A 26,582-nucleotide genomic window follows, 5' to 3' on the forward strand; every position below is an offset into this window, starting at 1 on the left:
TAATTTGAAAGAGAATTAAAAGATAAAGCTTTAAGAAAAATTATACTGATTCTAGAACATACTTATATTTAAGGTGTAACATAATGTTGAATAATATTATTTAATAAATTCTTACAGAATAATTTTCCAAATTATTACATAACATCAGTACAAAATATTAAAATATTAAAATATTCTTATTGTGAATAGTAAAGGGAAACAATTTTATTTTTATAAATGAAAAAAAATTTCCCATTAGTTTATAAGACCTGTCTGTTTACCACATTGTAAATCAGGTTCTTAACTTAGAAAACACCTCCATGTCAATCAATTATTCTCAGGTAATGGGTAAACCCCTAACACTTTTTAAGGGGTCGATGGGTATCCAGCAATAATGAAAAAGAGAAAGATCTCCAAGAAAATATATTTCAGGGATTTATCTGCAGTTATTTTTAATTTTTAAAATTGCTTATTGTCTTCATGTTTATTTTTGTTTCCGTTTAGTTAAATACAGCTTCATAATTACAGCAGGATTGGGATAAGTAAGTCAATATGCTTTATCTCTGCTGCCTCTTAAAATAGCATTTCGTAGCATCAGTTAACTGTACAGGTCCATCTCAGTAAATTACACATTTATTTATAAATTTTGTAAAGGATGCATTTCACAAAAATAGTTTAGTAGAATATGCTGTTTTGAAATTATATGTTCACAGTTTGATGCACATTCTCCCTATTGTGTTCATTTTGTCAAGGAGTAAAAGAACCGTATTTCAGCATTATCATTGTTAAATAAATTCACTCAAAATTATTTTACTATATATATATTCCCTTAATCTAAGCATTTAAGAAGTCCTAAAATCTAAAGCTATGCATCAAATCATTTCAGTGGTGTGGAAGTCCCTCTTGGCAAAGAAAGGACATCTGGTTCTCATTTTAGACTTTGATACTTGTCTTTGACTAGATGGCAACTAATGTGAACCTGTGCTAACAATGGTCCATTGCTACTACAATGTAGGCAAACATGAAATGACAGTAAAGGGTTGTTAGTGGAAAAGTCTCCACAAGAGATCTCTAACCCTTTTATCTAGAAATGTCTAGAAGGTATATTACCTGTCTGCATCCCCCGAAAAGATCTAAGATAGGAAGATGAAGATAAGTGGTGATTAAAAGTAATTTTAGGTAGTTGAGTTTCACTGCTTAAGACAATTTTGAAGACAATGGATAAAAACAGGTTGCCAATATTATAAGATAAAGAAGAAAAATAACCTGCTTATTTATTTGTTTTCTCTTATCTTTGAAAGTTGCTAAATGCACACAATGTTAAATAATAGCTTAGACAGAAAGAACAGGCAGGAACCATCAAACATGGAACAGAGAAGAGGAAACTTCAAGGCGTACAAGAGGTAGAAGAATTACATTAATGTGTACAGTGTTGATTAACTGGAGGAGTCTTGATGTGGAGCTCATGGGGCAGAGAGAATAGGCTGGTAAAGCATACATGTACATATATACACGTAAGGCATATATGGCAGCTGACCAGCACTGTCTTGATGGCTGGATATTACAGTGAGATAAGCCAATCACAACTTCCCAAAGAACACCCTGAAGATTACACATTGATTTTACATTTGCTTATTCCATAAACATATGTAATACATAAACAACAAACTCAGGCTTATCCATTAATAATGAACAAAGTGATTATGATCTCATGTGTTGAGATATTTATTACCTTAATCTCATCCCTTTAGTTAATCCCCTTCATACCAAAGTAAACTTCCTGCAAAACAAGTGATTATTCACCTATCTAGAAAGAATAAGCTCTTTAATATGATATTCACAGCTCATCAATATTTACCTTTTTCTCCAGCCTGTCCTAAATTTTGCTACTTCCCTCAGTTACTATACCCTGAGTTTATCCCACTAAATATCTTACCAAACTGGAAATGGATGAAGCGGTTTTATAGCTTACTTTGCACAAACTCTTGCTTCCACCCAAGTGAACTTTTCCTTCATTTCCTGCCTAGAGAACTTTTATTCATCCTTCAAGAGTTAGGCCTAATGTCATTTCCTAGATAAGGTCTTACTTCACCAGCTTTTGCAATTCTGTTTGCCTTCTCCTCTCTGCTTCTAGTACATGGTGGGGGCACCCATGATTGTAGATCATAATTCTTCAATTATTTTTTCACACTTTGCTTCTAGAATAGACTGTCATATTCACTTTTACTTAACTGCCCACAAATGTCTAAATTATTACTAGCTCTAATTAGAACTCAGTTAAATGAATGTAACATACTTTCACAGACTGCAGAAAATAATTAGAATCTTTACAAAAAGTTAGTTCTCTGTTAATATAAGAAACATACCTGTTCAATTTTTATGTGCATCTGAAGTTCAAATATATTTTTTCTTTTAGTCTATAGAACCTAGAAGAAACTTGGCCAATCTCAGTTCAATCACAAATAGGCAATAGTTAATAAAAGCATAAACAGGCTTTAACTAATGCAGTAATTAATTGACAGATTTTTATTCCTATCACCTCAAGATGAGGGTGTAACAGAAACATAAACTGTGCTCAAATGTGGGAAAAATTGATCTCTAAGTTAAATAGAAAATGTTTTTTAGCACTAAAATCTATTTATTGGCTGGAAATCACTTGATACGCTAGTCTTCACCTTATACTTGATGAAATATCACTTTAAACCTTTAGACATTTGTTTTAGTCAGGATACCAGTGCAATTTTCATCTGCTGTTCTTATAGAAAGTTTTTTAGAAAATGGAAACTATGTAATCCTTTACTTTCAAAAACTTTTATAAAAATGGCCCAGAAAAAAATCCTATGATTCACATATAACCCAAAATAGGTTGACTTGGAAAAATTGATATTCTGATTACTTTTTCTTTTACAATGTGGAAATTTTTCTTTTACTCTTTAAAACAGACCATATAAAATAACGGGAATAAAACATTTTTATTTCTAAAAATAAAGTTATTTCCATTTACTATTCACAATAGAATGTTTTAAAAAATAGTTTTTTATTTGTAGTGATATTGCTTAATAATTTGGAAATTTACTCTGTAAGCATTTATTAAATTATTAACATTAATTCAACACTGCTATATCTTAAAAAATAAATATGTTCAATAGTCAGTATATTTTTTATTGAAGTATAGTTGATATAAAATCTTATATTGGTTTCAAGTATACAGCACAGTGATTCAAGTTATCCATATTAATTTAATCCTTACCCCCATTAGTTCAGTTACTGTCAACAAAGGAATATGTTATAGAACCACTGACTATATTCTCCATGTTGTACTATCCTGTGACCAATTTATATCATGACTGAGAATTTGTGCCCCTTTATTCCCCTCCCCCACCTACCCACCCCACCCTCCCCGATAGTAACCACCAATCACTTCTCAGTGTCTATGAGTCAGTCTATCACTATAATTTTCTTAAAGTTTTATTTTTAATTCCCTTTTAAACTACTGTACAACAGTTTCCATGTCCTTAGGGAATCTGCTACATCATATACTGTACTTCAAGCCACTGAAGAAGATTAATTTGTTATTCTAGGTTTTATTGTGCAAAAGTAATCAATTTTTTCATTCTTTATTCCTCCAGGGTTCATCCACTCATAACTCTAGTTGTAGGTGCTTGTGAGATGCAATAATTAATCAGAAAAAAAATCTTACCTTCACAGAGAATGCTATTTCTTATAAGACACAGATTCTAAATAATTTAATACAATCTAGAAAGAAATGCAAACTTAATTTTTAAAAATTATCAAACTATGTTTCCATTCTTTGCAACATGGTAAATAAGAGAAAATTTTATCTGAGATTTGAGTGCAGATTTGAATGATGGGTAGAATTTTGATATGTTGTTATAAGGGACGATCCTTTACAGTATAGGATACAATGTAAGAAATGCCATAAAAGATAGGATGTTATGTGGAACATATATGAAACACCAAGTTATTGCATTTAGTTGTAGATAAAACTTTAAAAGGTTAAGGCCAGATATGGATCAACCTATTATGTCACATGATAAAGTTTTTGCCTTAATATTTTTGCAACAGTGGAAAATCTTAGAAGGTTTTGAGTGGGGATAGACTGTGCTACAGGAAGATTAATCTCAATTCATTGAAGCATTAAAAATCAGTTGGAGAACTAGATATGCAGGTAGTAAATTCAGTTAGAAGGCTGCTGAAATGTATCATATCAGAATTAAATAAGGTTTAAATTGTGGAGTAAACAAGAAGAAAGAACATTCTGTAAAATATGTAAGTAGAATCTTACATACATCATTACATACATCAGTATGTAAATGATTAATCTATTAATATTCTGTGAAATTTAATTTTAATACAAAAATTAATGGTAACAATGATGTTATTATAGATTGGTATTTCTTGAAAGAGTGGCCGATATCTTGTTAAAATGGAGCTTTAATTAGTAAATGTGTAAAACTGGTTAGTGTGTAGATCATGTATAACAAACATGCTTTCTTCATTACTCCACTATCACACAAAACTTATTTACATATTAAAGCAAAAAAATCTGAATTTTTCATTAGGTGTAATAGTTTTGCCTTTAGGGAAATATTTCCAAGTTAAGCCTAAAACAAAAATACTTGGCTAACATATTTGTTTTCACTTCTAAAATTATTTCTTAATAATTTAATCATTAATAAATGTAGCAATAATTAACTTCAACTAGATATAGGCACATCTGTTGTCTTTCCTTTTTCTTTTATGAAAGGTGGAAGAACAACCTTACAATAATAATTTGTAGATAATCAGAACTTTCTAAGTTGTCAATTTATAGCAGATAACCAAATTAGTTAAAGTGTATGGCTGATGTTTCAAAAATATAATTTCGACTAACTTTGCTAATTTGTGACATAAGTGGGTCAATTTGCATTGATCAGGGTCCTTGCAAAGAAAGAGATCTTCCAGATCTATGGTAAAGGAAGTCTGTTGAGATGAAGGAATTTCTACCCAAGGCCCATGGCAAAGGAAAGCAATGCCCTCCGAGAACAAGGTAAACTTGGTGGCTGACACCAGGTGCCTAAGATCTTTGGACGTTTAGGAGGAGACACCACTTTGTAACTCTCCCTCCTCGCTTGTACATTGTATATTTGTATCTTTTACACAGCGTTATCACACTACCTATCATTAGCAGCTTTTTCTTTTCTCAATGTGGACAAGTGTTAAGTACATAAAGAACTGACTCTTTCTTTAAGTATTGCATAGTATTACATTATATCATTATATCATGTAGTTGCAATATAATTCATCTAATTTTACCACACTATCACAAACAGCTCAGGCTGCCAAATAAAATACCATAGCCTTGGCACCTTCAACAACAGAAATGCATTTCCCATAGTTCTGGAGGCTGGGAGTCTAAGATCAGGGTGCATGCACTGTCTAGTTCTGGTGAAAGGCTTCTTCTGGCTTACAGATGGTGGTGTTCACATGGCTCAGGAAAAGCAATCTCTCATCTGAAGGCCACTCATCCCTTTATAAATGCCTCACCCTCATGACCTCATCTAACCTTAACCTCCCAGAGGCCTCATCTCCAAATACCACCTCAGGAGTTAGAGAGTCAATAGATGCATTTAGGGGGACTCAGTTCAGTCCACAGCATCGAAGCTGGTCTAAGATTATATTCTTTTATTTTTTCAAACTCTCATGTATCTATGATAATGTCTAGGTTTCCTATTCTAGGTTATTTTATTATCCCGATTCTTAAAATCAGGTATCAAATCAAAACATTTTAGTGATCTGTTCAAAGATGAAGATTTGGAGTATATTTATACTATCTACATTTGTTTTCTCTTTCATTAAATTTAACTACTTTACTTTTATTAATCATATCTCCTCAGTGGCACTTGTTCATTTCGTTTTCCAATTTGAAAACATAAATCTTTATTTTCTACCTCCAAAAGTTGTGTTTTACCCATTTAAATAATGCACAGTTTTATGCTAATCAATTAAATCAAATTAATTTATTCAATTCTTCAGTCATTTCTGTTCTCTACTATATTTTCAGTACTGAGATGCAAATTTAAATTTCACACTATAATTATAGTATTTTCTCACTTTTTCCATTCCTAATAGATTTTACATTATGAATTTAGCATGTCTTTTTGTGTAAACAGGGTTTTTGCCTGTAGGAACTTTGAAATCAATTTGGTACAAGTTACATATAAAGTTAGCCTTATGAAATCTCCCTCTCTATCCTTGTTTAACATTAATGTCAACACAAATGCTATATTTTTGTTCATATTTGCCTGCTTTTTAATATTTTTGCTAACCAATTCATTCTCCATTTTTATCACTTATTACCTGCTTATTGTAAAAACCATGTAACTGAGTTTTGCCCAATCTATAAATCTGTTTTATTTCAAGGACTGAGTCCTTTCACAGTTAGTATTAAGGCTTTCATACTGATTTTAGTCTTTTCTCTTTGTCTTTTTAACTTAATATGTACCCTCTTATCCTTCCCCTATCTTTATAGATTTAGAAGATGCTATTTATTTCATTCTCTACTCTTGTTAATTGGAGGTTTCAATCATCATTAAATGGTCTTTTTATCAGAAGTTTTTACTCCCCTATTTTAAAAAAAATACTTTTGGGCTAGAAACTTTTTCTAAATAAAATATTCTATTATCCCTCTACTTCCTCCCCAACTCCAATAAAATAAAATGTGAGGAGTTCAGGAATTTTACAAGGATATGTCCAAGTGTGAGTTGTTTTTTGTCTTCTCATTAACCCTACCTGGAACTCAAGGTTCAATCTATGTATCAAAAATTTTCTTCAGTTCTGGAAATTTTTCTTCTGACATATATAAAATTATAACATCTGGATATCTTTTTTTATTTCCAGGTAGTGATAGTATTCACACACTCATTCTCCGGGGTTTTTCTTCTAGTCAATTTTCTTTCAGATACCCAACTAGTTATATCACTGTTCTATGCCTTATTATATTTCTTCCTCACTATTTTTCAAGACCACTCATTTGGATCTCAGTTCACACACACACACACATACACAAACATATACATACACTTTTTTAAATCTCCATGAATTTTCTTTGGTGGTTGCAAATAAACTCCCTTATAGCTTCCTTTCTTTTAAACAATTTGGTGTTTCCTTTGCAATTCTATTAAGAAGTGTAGTTTTATATATTATTCTACTTTTCCACCCTGGCAGCTGAGTCAGAATTAGTGTCTTTTTCTCCTTGTGGCAGCAATTTTCAATGCTGGCTGCATATTCAAATTACCTCGGATGCTTTTAAATTATGGATGCTAAGCTCCACCTCCAGCAAATTTTATTGCAAACCTTCTAGATAGAGCTCATGCAAATATATATATCAAGTTTTCCTTGATTAATCTAAGAACTACTGCTTATAAGCCCATTATGTCTCAGGTTTAGGTAACTGGAATATCCTAATTGATAGAATTTTGACAGATGGTGAAAAGGCATCATGGACTGCAACCCCATTAGGTCTGCTGTGAAAGAGTAGTGATGCCATCAGTTCCTTGTTAAGGTTTCTGGACAGTCAGAGGTTTCCTGCTCTGCAGATTCTCTGAACTGTTCCAGCCTCAGAATGAAACCATTTGTTCTACACATTTTTGGCTTCTTGGGAAGCCAGTTAAGGAAATCCAGAAAGTCATTGGAAATAAATGTAAACCTTTTCTTTGAGGGCCAATGTCTATCATGTCAACTTTTTTCCTGCATTTGCTCTTTTCTAAGTCTTACTGCTACACTCCAGTGTGTCTCCCAGAAATTTAACCAGACCACAGGGTGGAAGCTCAACACCAAAATTCTCCATGGAAACTTTAATAAACTTACAGCCTTGCACCCAGTAACTTGAAAATCCCATCACCTGTTCACCTCAGACAAGCAAGAACTTGGAGTTGGAAAGAAAGAAGGCAATGTTATTCAAGAAACCATTGTCCAAAAACATCTGCCTTTAATTTCATTTTATACTATAAAATTAACCTCCAAATGAGGCTTAACAGATACAAAATACATCCAGACTGGCACTGGTGAGCTACTTTGTTTTTCTGTAGTTTCATATTATATCTAAAATTATCCTGAAAATTGATATTACCCACCAGCAATATCACTTTGACAGAAGACCTCAACATTTAAAGCATAGGCACAAAATACAAAAATATAATAGTAACTCAGTACTGAAATATCTGCCACATATATTATGAGATTAAAAAATGTAAGTTATTGCTTAAAACAATCCAAGGAGAAGAGATCATATCTTTAATTTAAAGACTGATGAAGTGAGATTCAAGCAGGTTAAGATATTTTCACAAAATCACACAGTGATTAGTCTGAACTACAAACAGTAAGTCCTCAAAACTTGTGATCTTTTCACTACCCATCTGCTTCATTTTCATGTAGCATAAAAGCAGTCACTTCCCCAATTCTACCTAATTTAGCAATTATTAAAATACAATCAATAAACTATAATCAAAGGGCTGTACATAAAAGTGAGACAAGCTAATCTTAATGAATGAATTGTATGAAATGCTTTAGTACTTCTTCGGTGCTTTTCTCTAAATCACTTTTGAAATGAATACAAATATAGGAAAGTATTACCATTATAATAAAAGAGTATTTCTATTAATTGGCATCTATCATATTTGAAATATATGATAGTTTATAATGAATATAAAACATATAATGATACTTCATAATAATCTGAATATTACATATTTATAAAATACTCATAAAATATAAACTACTGTGGCTGTTAAATCCCATAGTGAACATTCAAATAGAAAAAATTAGTGAGGTCATGGATAAAGGAGTGACAGAATCTTACTAAAAGAAGGAAAAATTTTACAGAAAGCTTCTCATTTGCATTAGACCTGAAAGGAACAGAATTTCATCATATGAGCTGAGGTACAGTATATTAAAGTTCAGGGAACATTTGGTAACAGCAATATATCGAATGATAAGGTATTTGGAAATGTCACAAAATTAAGACTGAAAGGGTAGAATGAGGCTTGGTTATAAAGAGTCACTTTGCAACAAGAGGGGAGCTATGACATGTGCATTAGCAAGAAGGTGCCTGACAATCTTTGTGTTAGTATGATTTTTCAGACTACAATGTGAAGAACTGGAAGTTTGGAAGTAAGAGTGTGGGTACATACTGGCAATGTTATATTAGGTGCTTTCGGGAGTAAATAGTATAAAAGACTGACTCTGTTCTTATAAAGTTTACAATTTACTTGGGAAGGAAACACATTAATATTTGTAAAATAGATAACAATGAAAATTTCCATATGACACCAAATTTGTGAATTCATTTGCCAAAATGTCTTGAACTTCAAAGATGTTTAGTGTTAACACTTAATATGTGTCAACACCCAGCAGGTGTTAGGTTAAACCTGGATATGTCCTTGACTCTTGCTGAATTATAAACAAATGAGGAAAAAGTGTATTGGCATTTTAGGTATTTTGGATTACTCATATTTGTTTTTGTATCCATGAATAACATCCTGTGTATAATCAGGTACCTTTCAGAACAATTACTACAACTCTGAGAGAAACTGGTTGTCCTGAAAATTCTAATGAGTCTCCTTTATTTTCCTGATCATCCTATTGTTCCTTAAAGGGGAGCACCTACTGGGGACCACCCAAGAATATTTGTTTTCATGTATTTCTCTGTCTTCAGGGAAAGTGAGCTGGGACCCTCAAGATGCTGATATTGGCATATGCAGAAATCTGCATATTTCAATACAGCCCAGCTGTAGTGTAGTAGAGAATTATCTTGGAGTAGGACAACTGCTCAGCTATTGACATTCAATTGACATTGAATTTATGGTGTCTTTGGCAGTAGTCAAGTAGGATATGTCAAATTTTCAATTTCTGTTATGGAAAATTTCAACAAATATTCTTATTTGCTAAATTAATGGATCTTGTTTTATCTGTCATATTGAATATAAAATCTAGGTCTGGTCCTATCAGTACTTTTTCTATGATGTGTCTCCAAACTCTACGGTTTTATTCTAGGGGCCTTATTTATACATTAACATCTTCATTACATTAATCTAGACAGTAGAAAAGATGGCACTTTAATGGCATTATCACTTGGCTGCATATATTCCCTATAATGACCTAAAGACTGGCATTAGATTAATCTAGTAACAGTACAGTTCCAATGATGCCACTCTCTTGCACCAAAGCCACCTATTAATCAGTCTCACATAAAATACATAACTTCTTGAAACAGGCCTTTATATCTTGGCGCTCCCAATTTTTTTTAACTTTATCAACAACCTTTTTCTTTTAACAACTGCATTAGTTTGGGTTCATGGAGCAGCAGATGCCAAGACAGTATTAGCTGTTCAAGAGGTTTATTGGGGAAAACATCTTCGAAGGACTCAGGAGAATGTGGAGGATACCAGATTATGGTGTTGATGTAACCCCCGTGAAGGCAAAAGGGGAGGAAGGAGGATTGAGACTGTGTAGGAAGTCTCTACAATGCAGTTCCAAAAACAGCTCAGCCAGGCCCATAGATGTGTTTCATGAATGGCCCCTCATTAGTGCCTCCATCATGCACTACTGTGGTCTGAGAGTAGTTAAGAAGTGTGGCCTTGGTACAAATTCCATGGTGGATACAGACAAGCAGTAGTCAGTTATGGGCAGGTACATCTTTATGGTTGGCACAACAGCTGATTAAAGTAAGTATTCACTCTTCACCATTCATAGACTGATTTTTATTTCTCTATTTTGCTCAAGTGATTCCTTTCATTTACGACGTCTTGCATCTTTGTGAAAATTCTAGCTAACCTTTAAACCACAGTTCACTTGCCTCATATTCTGCAGTATCTTCTCTAATCACTCAGTTTTAACCCATGACCTCTACAGCATTTATATATGTTACCTCAATTGTGACTTTTGTTTTAAAAGACGACAGTGCACAGTTACAAGGAAAGCTATCATTTAGAAAAATAGCACTTCAAAATATATTATAGTTGTTATTTGTTTTTCTTTACATGTATATAACATTCCTGCTTTAAAGCAACAACTAAGTATTATATGAAATCATCTTTTGGATTTCATAAAAGAAAACATTTATTTATTTTGCAAAATATTTAAAGAGGGTGAATTTTGTAGAATGTTTGAGTCAGTATTTTAAATTGCCTAAAGGAATCAAACATAAATGGAGCCTTCAGAAATAGAGGTAATGTGGCACATTGGGTGTATTTAAATCTTTAACTGGTCCCTTCACAAGTCTCTCATACCCCTACAGTGGTACTAGAGAATGAAGTTTGGTTAGGAGACCTAGGGTCTTGATACATTGTTATCATAATCTTCATCATACTGAATACTCCATTTAATGTTAAAGATTTTCTAAGCACTTTACATCTATTATTTCATTCAATCCTTGAAACAGCCCTGTGGGTTAGGTACCATAACTAACTCCACTGCAAAAATCAGGAAACAGAGGCACAGGGATGAAGTAACATTTCCAAAGTCACATGACCAGGATAAATTTTTTGAATAGATAATAGATAATATGTGATGGAATGGATGAGGGAAGGATCTAAGGAAAGAGATCCATAAAGACATATTCTTCTGAATATATTTCCTGAGATCTTCATTTTTTTCTTACATCAACTTCCACCATATCAGTACAAGACATTTCTCACATACACTATTAACATGGACTCATCTACTCTCACTTCTCCACACCACAGTCAGCATGACATTTTTTGAAAAATAAATGCAGTTACATCATGCCTCTGATTAAAACATTTCTGTAGCTTCACATTGCTCTTAAGATTTAAAAAAAGAATTATTGTTGGTACATAAGGACCCTCATCTGTGATACTTTAACTCTTCAGCCTTATTGTACACCATACACCATGCTGTCTAGTTTTCTTGTCACATTGGTCCTCCTGCAGCTCCGCAGACATACTCTGCTTCTTCCTTCCACAAGGCTTTATACTGATGTTCCTTCTGTTAAGAATTCCTTGCCCTCCGAGTGAATCCTGACATTTCTCTAGACTTTAGCGCAGTCATCACTTTTTCACTTTGGATATGAACCATTCCTTGTATCATGTGGGCAGGTACTAGGTTAGCACCCATTCAAGGACTGCATTGATTTACACCGCTCCTCTGCCACCAAACTGTACACTCCATGAGGATGTGAACTTACAGAAGTTATACCATAATTATTGGAAACATGGGTGGATGATGAATAAATCTAAGGAATAGAAGCTGAATAGTACTAAAATTGAATGTTAGCTGACTACTAAACTTCTGTGACGACCTTAATTACACACACCTACACACACACACACACACATACACACACACACACACACACACACACTACATGAATGAAAGATATTAGAGACTTGTAAGTAAGTAGATTATTGGTTGGTAGGTATCTAGAACTACTGGCATTTTCCACTCTGGCAGTCATTCCCAATCTTGACTGAACAGAAGAATCACCAGAGGGAACTTGTATATATCTCGGTGTTTAGGCATTATCCGAGTCCAATTAAATCAGAATCTCTATAATTCTGAAATTAGTACCTTTTCAAAGGTTCCCAGATAATTTCAATGGGTAGCCATGATTGACAGTCTCTGTCTCAGTCAGGGAAAGAATGGAATACAGCATACATAAAATGTAGTTTTTCTCTTTGTTTGGAGATTAAGCAAAAAAATAAAAATATTGTAAGCCTACATGATTTTATAGGATTGCATGAAACATATCCCTATGCAACATGGTCCATTTTGTTTTGTCTGTGATCAACATTTTTAAATTGTATATGTATTTATCTATTAGCATTTCATATCAATTACATAGAGTATCTGTATCTATTGTATATTATATGCATATATAATTTGGGAAAAATCTTACACATACACATATCTATATATATACATGCACACATGTACATACATATATATTTAATATCATTGGAAATTATACAGAGAAATGTATATAATATGTATATATAATTTTACTTATCCCCATTCCCAATTATGTCAGTTATTTTTGTTTAGTTCTTCGCAGAGAATAAGTAAGGTGTTCATTTCTATGAAATAGTTTTTAATGCTTCATTGATTCTGAAGTATAGCTACTTGATAACACTGGAATTGAATAACCCTACTAATTAATTACAAATATTTATTAGGTACTATTATATTTTTTATGGTAATTTTAATGTATAGTTTAGAAAAGAAAATTAAAATAACATGCCTGGGTCATACACATATTATGAAGTCATTGGTGATTTAGATATATTTTGAAATTTCCATAAGCTACTAATTAGTAATATTATGGTAATTTATAATTATTAGCCAAAAGAAATTAAAATATATTATTATTCATTTAAAAATAAATATTCTCTACCTAGACCAAAGGCAATCTAATTTTTTTACAGGCTTATGTTTTTCTAATATGAAATTAATGGCACAAATGCAAACAATAAAGAAGTACTAAAATTAGATTTGCATTGTTATAATTTTGCAGAATTGAAACAAAATCTCTTGAAATTACAAAGGTCTAGAGTTTAAAATACATTTAACATTATTTTGAATGGATACTACTAGCAAGAGTAGAGTATAATTTATTTTTCAAGAGAACAAATTAAGTTTTTGCTTATATTGGTAGAGGAACAGTAGAATAAATATATTGAGGCATATAATGTGCACTATAAATTTTGCTTTTAAGTTAAAATATTTTGGGGAGTCACCTGTAAAGACACTGGTTGTTCTCCATATTCAAAGGACTACATTTCCATTACAATTATGTATGCTTTCTAGGCCATACGAAGATGCTTGAACTTATTTGTGCTATTTTTATCGGAAAATTAGGAATGGTTGCTTCTCTTATTGAACTATCTTGGAGGAAAATTATACAGAAAAATTCTGATAACTATTTTATTGCAGAAGTCTCAAGGGGTATAATACGTATAAGTGACAGTTTAAATATATAAAAAATTACATATACTGGAAAAGTACATTTTGGTAATATGAAACATCCAAAAGACATCAAAAACTTTTTTATCAGAAGTAATTAAACAATAAACAAAGCCTGAGTCATATAAAAAATGAAAAAATGACTTTAGATATTTTTATTGTTTCCATTAGATTATTTTTTTAGTGCAGGTTTAATATTGTTACTAAAAAAGCACAGAAAAATATTTTAAATTGTTAACCTTGCTTTACTGCATCTGTATTTTTGGTAAATGTAAGACAGTTTTGGTAAAAGTAAGGAAGAAACTGCATCATTCTAATATTGACATTATTCTGGTTCAATTATTCACACTACTTAACAAAACACTTCCGCAAATCAATCATCACAGCTGCAAAGAGATATCACATTATGAGGCAGATCACATTATGAGTCATCCGGAGTTCAGAAACCTTGGGGTAATCTATGGGAATATCTTTTTTTATAAGCCGGAAGCACAAAGTATGATTATTTTCAAGAAAAAATATTTTCTAAATTTGGGTTATTAAAATATATAATAATAAATTTCTCGCTCAACTGTCTAATTAGAATGTTTGTGAGAAATTTGTTTAGAAAGTGATGACATATCTTACACTTTCTTTTTCATCCTGTTTGCAGTTCTTAATGTCTCAGCTTAATGACTAATCCTAAGAAAGATTGTACTGACCATTGTATTCATATAACAACTAAGATTTACTGAGACCTTATTATCTGCCCAACATTTTTATATGTCTTTATATTTAATCTTCAAATGATATGAGGTAGGTATTATTTAAGATGAGCATACTAAGATATAAGTAATTTAAGGTATTTTTTCCAACATCACACAACTAGAAGAAATGGATTGGAATTTGAGCTCAGGCAATTATACTCCAAAGCCAGAGCTGTTAACTATCTCACTTGTCTTTTCCCTGCCTCCAGTCCTGACATTTGTACCGACAAACTTTGTTTAATTAAGGAATAGCCATATATAAAATATTTAAATAATTTTTCTGTCCTTAATGTCTGTATTCTCTATTAGAAAGTAGACTCAACTTTGTATCCAGCAGTAGATACGGAAAACTTCCTAGTTTTTTTTTTTTAGAGCAAATAAGTAGATGCCTGTGTTCAAAGATTAATGGCTTATGTAGAATCTATGCTTTCTTGACTTATAAGAAATATTTACTATTCTTGTACCTGAATTACTATATTTTGTTATCATAATCATAGCTTTTAACTATAAAATATTTCAAAAATTTTAAAAACTAGGTCATAAAGTGTGTACTAAGCATGTTAAACTTCTCTCCAAAGTGGTGTTCCTAAATTACAATTTCATGGTAAGAATTCACAGTTCCTAATGTTCTTACCATTGTCTGATATTGAAATACTTCTAGTTTTTTTTTTTTTAGTTTAAAGTATGGTTGCCTAAGACTTTCAGATGTTTTATATTTTATCTTGATTATTGTGATTATCACTTACATCAAGCATTTTCACATGTTTATAGGACTTTATAAATCCTCTCTTATGAATTTGCAGTTTATATCCTCCCCAAGACATGAACATACTAGTAGCAATTGCAGTAGCTTACAAAAAACTGAGTGGCTATGAGTATCAGTTTCTGTTCTAAGGGCTTTATATATACCAATTCATAGAATACTCACCACAACCATGAGATCATTACTATTATTATTGTCACTTTAATGATGAGGAAATGCAATATATATATAGAAAGGTTAAGAAACAGACTTATATGTAAGTGGTAGGGCTAGAGGAAAATCTTAAGCACACATGTACAAACCAAAGCCAAAACATTAATGACAGATTAACATATCTAATTACACTATTTATTAAAGTTTTACATTAAAAATAAAATTAGAAGTCTTACAGAAATTTAACTGCTGGCCTTGGAAATTATCTAGTATCTACACAAGCTTCCTAACAGATACAAGAACAAAATACGTACATCAAATTCTTGAAGGCATCAGAGAGAAACCAAGGTAGCAAACACTTGAGTGGCAAGATGTCAAAGGGAAGAGTACTAAGACCAGCTCAGTATTTACTTCTGCTTTTATGAAACAGTAATATCACAGGGACAAAAGGGCAAAGCAAAATCTGAGAAACAGGGTTTGATACAGTTTATGAGCTATAGAGAGAGGCCTCCTTCCATGGAGGGCCATACAAGAGAGGTCAAGGCTCTGGAGACAGGGAAACTGTCTGGGAGGAGCAGCCTAGACATCCACTGTTTTGCATATGGCTTAGGATCCCTTGTATCCATGAAATTAATAATAAATGTTCATCATGCATGAGATTTCTCATTCATGTGAACCTTATTCGATAATATGACCACATATTTGACCAATTGATCTATTTGTGTTATCTCTAAAAGCAGAAACATGAGGAAAAGGAAAAAATAAAATAATCCAAATATATAACAACAAAAGAGAAAATACTGGAGAATGAAAATGAAAAATTAATGGATGGGTCAAGTAGGAAAAACATTAAAACTTTATCTAAAAATAATCAGTTATTACATTAAAAATAGATGGATTAAGTAACTATACATCAGAGATCATACTGAAAAAAAAATAATTTTAATGTAGGTAAATTAATAATTAACAAATTAGACTTTAAAGCAAGAAGTATTACTGAATAAAAAGAAATATTTCATAACTTAAAAAATCATACAGCAAGAAAAACTTCAAGTCCTACATTTGTATGCACATAACATTGAAACAAAACAAGAAAGAGCAACAAAATGTACAATATTATATTGGAATAAATATATAACTGCCATTATTTCCAGAGGACACAACTGAATGTGTAGAAAGAGTTCAAGAATATAGAGACAGCTTATGGCAATTAATTATAACTATTTAGCAGGCTTAAAAAATATACTCAAAATGCAAAGATCTATTTTATTTCTATTTAGTACCAACTAAAAATTAGAAAATGCCAATAGCAATGATATAAATAAAACAAGCATAAGGAATAAGTCTAACAATGGATGTGTAAATATTTTACCAAAAATAAGAAAAAAATTCTGGGAGAAGGTAAAGAAAATCTTAATAGAGATATATACTATATTCTGGATTAGAACAGTTGATGTTATAAAGATGTCAATTCTCTCCAAATTTCAATTTGTTCAGTGTCATCCCAATCAAAATTCTATCAGGATAGTGGAGGAAAATTTGGGGAAATTGATAGAGGTTCTAAAATTCATATAATAGATGAAAGCCAATAATGTTGATATTTATAGTATTTTTATCTCAGGATAAGTGTTTCCTGTGTCCTATTTAAGAAATATTTGTCTTCCTCAAAGATAATTAATTAATGCATTTCCATTATATTTTTATAAGCTTTATTATTTTCAATTACATATTTAATCCTATGATCCATCTAGATTGACTTTTGTGTATTGGTCATGGGCCATTTTGATCCATATGGATACCAATTCAACCAATAGCATTATTTAAAAAAAAATCCTTTCCCAGCTACATTATAGTGACATTTCTGTTATAATCAAGTGAACCTAACATGTGTTCATCAAAATTCACTAAAGTGTAAACAACATTGTTGAAAAAGATTCAACAAAGATTAATTTCCATAAAGTTAAAGGAACTACTATAAATTGGTAAGAGAGAGATAATACAATTAAAAGGCTTAGACTTTTTAACAGGTCTTTCATAAAAAGGATATGCAAATAGCAAAAAAAAAAGCACATGAAAAAATGCTTAGTTTTCTTAATCATCAACTAAATGAAAGCTAACAACAATCAGATATCATTACACATCAGAATGACTAAAATTAAATATTTTCAAAATAAATTTTAGTGAGGTTTTGAGACAAATGGATTCCTTTACTCTACTGGTAGAAATAAAAAATAATAAAATCACTTAAGAAAACTCTTTGAATGTACCTTATAATTTCAACATAAGCATATTCAACGGCCCAGCATTTTCAAATCTAGGTGAAACAAGTATATATGTGCATCAAAAAAGTGTACATTTCAGCTTAATTTTTAAAATCTGCAAATTGGTGATAATACAAATTTCCATCAGTGAAGAAATGGAGCTATAAAATTTGCATATTCATACAATCTAATAGTATATGCAAAAGAAAATAATAAATGATTGCCTCACCTAACACCCTGAATGACTCATAAATATAACTCTGAAGGAAGAAGACACAATATCTTAGTTCATTATAACAGAATGAATAGGCTGCTATAACAAAAATACCATAGGCTATGTGGCTTATAAACAAGAGAAATTTATTTCTTATAGTTCTGGAGTTTGGGAAGTCCAAAACGAAGGTGTTGGCAGATTCTGTGTTTGGTGAGAGCCTCCTTCATGGTTCATAGAACCATCTACTGTTTCCTCGCTTGGCAGGAGTACGGGACTTTTTTTCATAAGGGCACTTAATCCCACTCAATAGGGGTCTGCCCTCCTGGCAGAATCACTCTTATCAAAGGCCCCACATTCTAATTCCATCACATTCAGGATCACGATTTCAACATCAGAATTTTGATGTGACAAAAACATTCGGTTTTTAGCATACAAATAAGGATGTATAAAATGCTTTAATTCAGAAGTTCAAAACAGGGAAAACAACATTAGATAAGGGAGCGAATCAGAAAAAGCATTACCATTTAGGCATGGGTTAGTGACTGGGAAAGTTCATAAACAGTACTTCTGGAGCAGAAATGATGTAAGTGGTGGGTACATAGTGGTATTCATGTGAAAAAAATCTTATAATTTTTTGCATTATGTGTGTGTGTGTTATATTTTAGGAGTGGAATATTTTCAAACTCGAATAGTTAAAAAATGTAAGTCACAGATCAATGATTTTTGCAGGGTACATAATTGACTATAGTTACCAGAATGGATTAAAACTTACACAATGATGCTCCAGAATCTATTTTCAAAGTCCACAATAACCTCCATTTTTCCAAATCAATAGAAATATATACTTATCATAAATATGTCAGCAAATGATTATCCCATCTTCCTAGAAACACACTCTGGTCTTAGTTTCCAGACACCACCAGCTTCTGGTTTTCCTCCCATCTACCTGTTCATTTCTTTTCTCTCTCCTTTCTTCTCTTTTCTTGTAACTGATATTAGAGCCACATGGGGCTAGATTTTGGTCTCTGCTACCTTCTCTCGTAATACTATATTCTTAACTGACCGTATCTAGTTCTACGTCTTTAAATGTCACATAATTGCTGATAATTCCACAGTTTATATGTATACTTCCAACTTAAACTTTAACGTGTATTTTAGCCTATTTAATTGCCATGCTTAGATGTCTAGTAGGCCCCTCAAATGCAGTATCTCCAAAATAGAGTTATTGAATTTCCTCCAAAACAGTTTCTCCCAAACCTCTTTTTTCCCTAATACTTAAGCAATTGTTCAATCAATTAATTTATTCCTGATTCATCCTCTTTATTCATTTACCCAGATCTTATTCATGAGCAAGTTGCAACAGCAAAACCTCTAGAATAAATCTCAAACACTTATATTTTGTTCTATTTACTCTGAAACCTACTAGTGCAACCTACTATCTTCTCCTATCATCTCTCTACTGCCATCTAAACTGACTCCAACTGACTCCATTTCCTACAAAAAAAAATAATAAATATAATGATCATATCCCTCATTGATAAACACTTCCATGATTTCCCGTTGCTCTCAGAATAAAATCCAAATTCATTAGTCTCATGCTAATGAATGACTCTTTCTGAAGGATACTATATCTTACATACTAGATTCTGATCTCTGCCGCCTTCTCTCCTAATACTATATTCTTAACTTACCTTATCTAGTTCTACATCCTTTAAATGTTTATGTATGACATTTATGTAAACGTTTATGTATGACATTTAAAGAATTGATATTAAAGAATAACCAAAATATATTCTACTCAATCCAAACACACAAGCTACACTATCTATCAAATACCTAATTGGTACTCAATAGTCAATTCCAGCACCTTAAAAAATTCACTGCTTTAACCTTCATATATTTAATTATTGAAAAATAATAAAGCCTCAATGTATATTTTCATTATTGAGAAGTGAATAATTGCACATACTTTTGTAAAAATCCATGAGATACATCCATATCCTTTGGAAATTGCCCTGAATTTAACATTCACTATCCTTTCTAATCCCTCTCTCTTACTTTTTGGCTGCCTAAGAAAGAGCATCCAAAATTTATGCCCTTTGATTTTAACAATCACTGCATCAAAGAACTCAGTCTTCAATATGCATACTTTTTTACTGGTGTGCGTAAAAGCAAGCATCCCTTAGTTGAATATATGTATAAGGGCAATTTGATATTCTTTATCCTTTATTAAATTATAATCGTGTAATATGTGTGAAGTATACTTGTTTATTGTGATAATGTAGTTATTCTATTATAATTAAATATTCATTGACATATACATAAGGTCAGTGAGGGTAAGGACTTTGCTTTGTTCACCTCTGGGTCTTTGGCACTATCTTTGATGAGAAGAACAATTCCCTGATACATCATAGATATTCAATGGATAGTAGTTGGATGAATGAATGAATATTTCATTTTAATTTCTCAGTATTGAGAGACAATTATTCATGGGTCTCTTACATTTCTGTACAACATTTGAGCAAGGCACTGATTACACAAAATGATGTTATTTTAATAACAGAAAGACTAGGAAGACAGAGATAGTCTCTCTCAAATGTGAAAGGCAGGCATGCTTAAAAGCATGAAGATACTGTTTCCTTCCAGAGGAATATACATTTATTGCCCATTATAAAATATTTTCCCTTCTTGTAATGCAACCCACTGCCTGGACAGGTTCCAAATGACACATCAAAGCAAAAATTGCATTAGACAAACAGACAAAGAAGATTTTATTCAATACTATTGCACTAGGGAAGAGAAGCCAGAACTGAGGCTGAACGCAACTAAGCTAAAACAAAGGAGGGAGAGTTTTTAAGACCTGAGGGAGGTGGAGAGGTAAGAGGCAATCTATGTTTTTGCTAACTGGCCTTTTTCCCAAAGGTAAGTTTTCTATCTTCCTGAAAAGAAGTAATTTTACAACTTGAAGGAAGGGGCCAACTGAAGTTGGCCCTGGCTATCTTTCTTGATGATTACATTTCAAAAGAGATGGTTTTCATGTCTTTGAGACAGTCCTGGGTTGTAACACTGGCAAGACGTATCTTAAAAGATTTACAGCTTGAAAGGACAGAGAAATAATGTTCAATTACAAGTTTTCTAAAGTATATGTGTTAAGGAATGTGAAATCAGGGCCCCAAACGCAAAAAAGAATCCTACCCAAAGTTTGGTCAAGTGAGGGAAATGTTAAGGCCATCCTCTTTGAGTAACCCTGTGGGAATTGGGACTTGAGAACAGCAAAAAAAAAAAAAAGGGTGAGACTCTTGCTGTTTTATGAGCAAAGACCTACCTTTCCTTTTAGACCCAAAAGTCATGTCTTTTATCAATACACATAAATTTGTGGCCGTGTAACTTGTCAGCTGGCAAGGAGGGAAAATCAAAGACAATTTAGAGTTCTTGACATTCAGACACTGTTTTGAACTCTGAAGGATAATTAGCAGAATTTGTCTATATATAATAAAATCACATTAGCCAGTATTAACATGACATATTTAAATATTTAGCAATTATTAGCATGTAAGAAATTCATCTATAAAAATGAATTTACTGAAATATAGTTGTGTATATCCTCCCATTGATGACTATTATTTTGTGTTGATCGCTTGTTTTAGTGGTATCACCTTATAATATGAAAGGCGTCATGTTTTCTAAGCTTTAATATATCTATTATGAAGTTTTTGCAAAGCCCATAACTCTGAAAACATTACTGTGAAATTCAAATTGATAATATTACATTGCTTGATGCAACATTGCCTAAAGTAATAATGTACTTTAAACTGCAAGACAGAAATACACACACACACTATCCAAAAGTAGAGGCACAAGATGTATCATCTCTGATTTTTAGAGTTTGCTTCTTCATATGGACATAAATAAGGAAATTCGTTTTCTTTTATAAAACATGTAAGTCATAGTATTTATTTTGAGTTCAAATTTTTTTTCACTCTAATGAAATGGTTCAATTGATAGCAAACAGTTTCTTCTTCATTGCAATTGTTTCTTAATGGCTAGAGCCTATTCTGAATGGCCTCATAGTTTTTACTATTAATGGGATTTTTTAAATCTCACTGTGAAATAAATCTATTCAGTTTTCATTTCCCCCATGCTTTTAGGTGTGACAGTACTTGAAGGTCCTATTTATGCTGTCGGAGGCCACGATGGCTGGAGCTATCTGAACACAGTGGAGAGGTGGGATCCCCAGAGTCAGCAATGGACATTTGTAGCCAGTATGTCCATTGCCCGAAGCACAGTTGGTGTAGCAGCACTGAATGGCAAGTGAGTAATTTTGTCTTTTTTCTAATCTGAAAAAAAATGTTTTTGAATGAATGTTCTTTAATAACTTTTAGTAAGCTGGTTCAATAAAAATATTTCTAAATATTTTAAGACTTGATGTTTTTTAAGTTTAGTCTTCACAGGTAATCGACAAATCCAGACTGCATATTTTTCCGGTTGACTCTCCACATAAAACAAGAATCCAAAACTTCTTCACATTAATTGCTGGTTCAAATACATTTCATAAGAATTATGTCCACTAAAGAGCTGGTAACATAGTCTGAGGAGGTTTCAAAAGGCTACTAAAAGTTTGATGCTGAATATATATTGAGTCTGTCCACTTTTTACCATTTCCATTTCTATCCACCTAAATTAGGAATTATCAACCTCACAGTACTGTTGATATTTTGGGCCAGATAATTCTTAGGGAGTGAGGCTCTGTCCTGTGCATTGCAGATTGTTCAGGAACATTCTGGGTTTCTATCCATTAGATGCCAGCTCTATGCCTGCCCCAGTGTGACAACCAAAGAAGCCTCCAGACAATGCCTAATATTCTCTGGGAATTGCAAAATGTATTCCCTCCCCCCTCCATGAGTACCCCAGCCTTAGGATTAATAACACCTAATCCCATGCCCCACTCCTCTCTTAATACATGTTTAAAATTCTGTTATACCTTTTTATGTTCATTTGTGTTGTCGTTTTACTTCATAGGGAATATATACACATTATTTTTTTTGCCTTTTTATATTTTTATTAAGGTATTATTGATATACACTCTCATGAAGGTTTCACATGAAATACAATGTGGTTACTACATTCACCCATATTATCAAATCCACCCCACATCCCACTGCAGTCACTGTCCATCAGTGTAGTAAGATGCCACATTATTAATATCACTTTCTACCTATATTTATCTTTATCTTTTTTCCTTAAAGGACTATTTCTCCTTAAGCATTACAATATTTTTCTTAAGAGTATCACTTAATTTGGAAATTAATAGTAAACTTTCAGATTCTTTTATATTAAATATTTTGTTTAAAAAACTGTCTTGCAGGCGTATCTATTCATAGATAGTAAAACAATAACAAAATGAATATTTTTCTTGGGTATTAGTTTTCATAATTTCTAAACAAAAAAGCATAGGCCTTTTTTGCCTTTTTACTTTTTCTAGTATTTATGTATAAAAATAATTCATCTGCTTATTAGTGACATTTTATTACCACTTATATTGTTGTTAATGGATGTATTCCTTGCATTTTTTAGAAATAGGTATCTCATTGATACAGCAAATTTGTTCAACAGGGATGAGAAATACCCTTACTCCTTCATTATTTTATTCATTGCTACATTATTCTATATTAAAAATACATACACACACATACTGTATCTAAGTTTTAAAAAAATAACTTATCTTAGTTTAGATTTTTAATAATTACCTTGCATTAAAGTTTTTTGATCCTTCCTTAATACATTATTTGAAATATCTTAATATATGTGTGTTTTATAATAAATCCTCTCTAAACTCTATCAGAATAAATGGGATGAATTATAATAAAAAAGTTAATAGATAGTTTTGTAGCAAATTTTCATGTTGTTATAACTGAATTGTCTATCCAATTTCTTCTAATACTCCTTTTAAAGTGACTATACACAGACTTCATTATTAAGGTTGTTATTCTTGTCCTTGTATTTTTGGGTTAGGTAGGATACTTAATTTCTTAAAGAATCCTTATTTACTCTAATACTATTCTTTACACCAAATATCAGAGTGTGATTATACTTAAAGATTTTACTCTTGAAATTGTTTATAAAATGTAAATAATTATTCTTGAAATTCAGTAATTTTCCCAAATTTTAATCCATTCTATGAAATGTTTTAAATGATTTAACTTTATTTTAAATAATCTTTGTCCTTTAAATCAAAATAGGACAGCTCTTATTTAGGTATTTTTTTTTTCCTGAGTGTGATTTAATGGCCTCAAAATTACATGGTTTGAAAACTGTCTATTAATGTCTAGTTGCTTTTCCTGTTTTACTCAGAGAGAAAATAATAACTAGAAAGTGACCTTTTACTTCAGACCCACAGCGGAAATTGTTTCAATATCACCTTCTCCCTCTAACAGTAGTTTATTTTTCTCATCTCTACAGATGTGATTTTTTTCTTCTTTTATTTTCACATCTCACTAATATGTCATTCTAACCTGACTGTTGCTACTCTGAACATTGTTTTGAATAATTTTTATGATTAAGACTAATAAAGGGCAGTAAACCATCCTTTTATTTATGATACCATTTGTTGTGGAAAACAAGATATTGGTTCATGGTTTATAATTAATGAGTGGATTTTGATGAATTCAGAGCAAAATTACATCAATCTTACTAACAATTCTGGTCAGTCTTCGAATAAGATAAATTAAGGTAGGTGGTACATATGTCATCTTATGCCAGCACAGCAACAGACTTAGATGAATAAAGGAATACAACAAAGCAGTGAAAACATATCTGTGTGGTGACTGGTGACACAAAACCTCAGACTCCCCAAATAATACCTACGCTAGTGATTGTTTTGTTTCTTCTTTGCTCCCTGCTTTAGCTTGGCTCTTTCATTGGCTCTTTCAAATTTGACTTTGTAACTGAAAGGCCTTTCTGGTCTGCTTGTCTTTATTGGCTATGTTAGCTCATAGAGCAGATACTGATACTGCCTGAGCACATCCATAAATAGGCTTGACTTGAATTTTAATAAATTTGTGCTCTGGCCCTTAGAAACTGTGCAAGACAGACAAACACAATTGAGTTTGTCTCACCATTCTCCATGGCAAAACTAATTCACTCATTCATTCAAAACTTCACGTTACTAATACTCCTGGGGCAGTTGCAACATCTATGCAGCTGTAAGTTAGAGTTAGATGGCTTGAAGTATCAGAAAAACGGGAGTCAAAGTATGTTGTTTTCTCCAGCATGTCTCAGTATCTAGTAAAGTAACAAGTCTCAAAGCTTGTCACGTGCACGGTGCCTTCTAAGGCTCTGTTTCTATTTCTGTATTAAAGCTTTGGTGTTCTTTTTCTAAAAGTTGGAACCCCTAATTGAATAAACTTTTGCATGAGAGGCAATTTGTATTTAAAATGTATTATCTTACAGTCACACATTTAAAAAAAAGAAGAAGAAACTGCTTGTTTGCTGAGTCTCACTTGAGACTACTAATGGGCTCAGGAGGTTTGTAACTGGCCTCCTGAAAATACGATTTTTAAGTTGGGATTTGATTGATTTAACATATTTCCAGAAAGTAGGAAAGCACTGAAATTAAAAGGAACAAAGTATGTCAAGTCGCTGAATGTGAAATGCAAACAAAAGGAGGACAAGTTAAGTTTGTCTGGAATATAATGAGAAAGAGTGGACCCAAAAGATTGCATAGAAAGGAAGGCTCCAGGTCATCTATAGCAACTTGGCTACGATTAAAGATGCCATAAAAGGTTAAAAAGGGTAGTGGCATGGTTGTATTTCAATTTTATACAGATCACTGTGGCTGAAGAATAATTTATAATTTTTTAAGGAAACTGTAAAATTATAAGAATCCCATCAAAATAGGAGACAGACTATGATGTATTCTAATAGTTCAAAGAGATTACTTGATAATCATGCTTCCATACAGCATGTACAGTATGCACAGTAACAACAGACAACTCATTTTAGCTCCCTATTTGAGCACAGCCACTGCCAGATTCCTCAGTCTGAAATACTGCCTCTTTTATGATTTAGACCTCTCCTTCCTTCTCCCGTGTTTACTCTGCCCTAGAGCCACCTTATGTCCCACACTGAAGGGCCCAGAGTCCCTGAACATGACGATCGTTCACACACCTTGCCCTTTCATATACCCATCTCTCTGACTTTCCTTTCCATTGTTTTTGCTTAATAACTTAATAACTGTCCATTGCTCACTGTCCACTTAGTTTCTCTCCTGGGATTTACACTTGATCTTTGGATACATTTGAAAACTCTCCAGCGAGAGTGATGGCCTAATGCAATTCCAGCTCTCCATGTGCAATGACTTCCATGTAGCAAGATCAGTACTAACAGGGTTCAGTTTATTAAGCTTGGAAACAATAGCATCAGGAAGCGCTAAAATATATATATAAGATTTTATCTAAATAAAACCTAAATGAGATAATTATATTTTA

The 26,582-nt window shown here is 32.2% G+C and overlaps 1 protein-coding gene across 1 annotated transcript in view; it reads left to right on the forward strand.

The window, feature by feature from the left end:
- KLHL1 (kelch like family member 1) overlaps nucleotides 1-26,582 on the forward strand; it is a 359,135-nt gene that overhangs the window by 306,708 nt on the left and 25,845 nt on the right. Inside the window, exon 8 of the mRNA XM_037023548.2 lies at nucleotides 22,245-22,407. Coding sequence (XP_036879443.1) covers nucleotides 22,245-22,407 — 163 coding nt within the window. The remainder of the gene's footprint in view (nucleotides 1-22,244; nucleotides 22,408-26,582) is intronic.

The sequence above is a fragment of the Manis javanica genome, chromosome 9 (genome assembly GCF_040802235.1).
Source record: "Manis javanica isolate MJ-LG chromosome 9, MJ_LKY, whole genome shotgun sequence".
Classification (NCBI taxonomy): Eukaryota; Metazoa; Chordata; class Mammalia; order Pholidota; family Manidae; genus Manis; species Manis javanica.